Genomic DNA, 1711 nt, shown 5'->3' on the forward strand with positions numbered 1-1711 from the left:
TAACAATTGCACAAGCATACAATGTCTTCTAGTACTATATATACAGCATCAATTTCAAAAAATGCTGTTTTCAAAATTCGCGACTGTACTACCTTAAATCCCACAAAAACGTAATTATAATTATTAAAAAAATTAATTTACTGGAAGGTTTTATCTTCTGACCGCATTCTCAACTTCACACGTCGCTCCTGTGTTTGACAGTGTTCAATCCCCTAGAAAAATGGTATCTACAGGAAAACTCCCATCATACGTATATTATATCTCGTAAAAAATTTGCATGTTTATTCCCAATGTCTTTCACCATTGATTCGTCATTATTATTAAGAATAGTCGTAATTGTTCTTGATCGTATATTCTGTTGTCAGTCGCGATTATTTCTTTACTACGGTAGCACTCGTGCGACACTAAAAAATAAATAATTGTTTAAATATCAAATATATTGTGTAATTATAAGTATATAACAAACGTAGAAAGAAAAGACAAATGTGAATCTACTAATGAATTAAAACGTTATATCATAAAAGACCTTATTGTGTATGTGTTTATGAAATAACTTTTTATATTTGAAGCTCTTGCCACACATCGAACATTTAAGTGGCTTTGTAACGATATGTATAAAACGGTGATTATCTCTCTGATTTTTTCTAATAAAACCTTTGCCGCAAAACTAAAATACAACACATTTATAATTACGGAAAGGCAAAAATGGAAACAGTCAAATGAGAAATAATTAGAAAAAATACTAACGATAATGTTAAAGCGTACCTCACAAAGATATGGTTTCTCGCCTTTATGTATTTTTGTATGGTTTTTAAGGTATTCAGCAAGTGCAAATGTAGCTGAACATATCTCACATTTATACGATTTTTTAATGTGCTTTATGTCTATATGATCATGCAAATCCTGTTCAGTATTGAAACCATCCTTACATTCCTTACAATTGATATGTATATTGTGTTGCGTTTTCCTGTGCCTAGATAGATTACTAGAATCACTGCAAAGTATTTGTCATTTGTTAACAATTAATTAAGTAAAGAGATTATTTAATAATTCCTATAAGTTTTGTCTCACGTACTCACCTAAATAATGCTTCGCAAATGTCGCATTGATAAGATTTTTCACCTTTATGTATTCTCTCATGAATACGCATACTATATTGACTCTTAAACGTTTTACCACACGTTCCGCATTTGTAGGGCCTAACTTCAGTATGTACGTTTTTAATATGTTGTTTCAAAGTTTTCGAGGATTTATACTTCTTATCTTTAGTAATAAAGGAGATGATTGTTATAAAACAGATATGAAAATGGTAAGATAAAAATTATAACTGCAGAGATAATACAAAGTTATCAAAAATATTAAAAATATTAATCATGAACAACGTAAATTATCTTACAACATTGTTCGCATATAAATTCTTTTGTGTCATTGTGCGTTCGTTCATGTCGATTCAAATATTGCGAATTTTGTGATTTAAAACTCATTTTTTTTTAATTCAAATTCCAAAGTCTTTAGAAGTATTCTCAATTAATTTTATTGTAACATTCACTGAACTCTTTTCGTAGAGAAGAGAGAGAGAGTTCTCACGGTCTAAATTTTTTTGAACATATTAACTTTCAAGTTTATCCACCTGTACGAAAATATAAATTTTTACTATCTTTATACAAATTTATTACTATCTTGATAAATTCTTTATCAAAAAAGTTACATT

The 1711-nt window shown here is 28.8% G+C and overlaps 1 protein-coding gene across 1 annotated transcript; it reads right to left on the reverse strand.

Moving 5' to 3' along the window:
- Positions 1-297: 297 nt before the first annotated feature.
- Positions 298-1500, reverse strand: LOC108721986 (zinc finger protein 888-like). Its single transcript, XM_018446848.1, has 4 exons — positions 1397-1500; positions 1080-1263; positions 855-994; positions 298-404 (listed from the first exon to the last, which is right to left on the reverse strand). The coding sequence occupies exons 1-4, from the start codon at positions 1482-1484 to the stop codon at positions 298-300; spliced, it is 519 nt and encodes a 172-aa protein (XP_018302350.1). The 5' UTR covers positions 1485-1500.
- Positions 1501-1711: the final 211 nt, after the last annotated feature.

This window comes from Mycetomoellerius zeteki, unplaced genomic scaffold, assembly GCF_001594055.1.
Source record: "Mycetomoellerius zeteki isolate Tzet28-1 unplaced genomic scaffold, Tzet1.0 scaffold19, whole genome shotgun sequence".
Classification (NCBI taxonomy): Eukaryota; Metazoa; Arthropoda; class Insecta; order Hymenoptera; family Formicidae; genus Mycetomoellerius; species Mycetomoellerius zeteki.

Excerpts from the sequence above, each read along its gene's own strand:
- LOC108721986 (XM_018446848.1), bottom strand. The coding sequence starts at position 1,484 with ATGAGTTTTAAATCACAAAATTCGCAATATTTGAATCGACATGAACGA. Across the intron at positions 1,264-1,396 it reads ATTTATATGCGAACAATGTT|ATAAGAAGTATAAATCCTCG; the intron begins GTAAGATAATTT and ends TTATTACTAAAG. Across the intron at positions 405-854 it reads CATTAAAAAATCGTATAAAT|TGTCGCACGAGTGCTACCGT; the intron begins GTGAGATATGTT and ends TTTATTTTTTAG.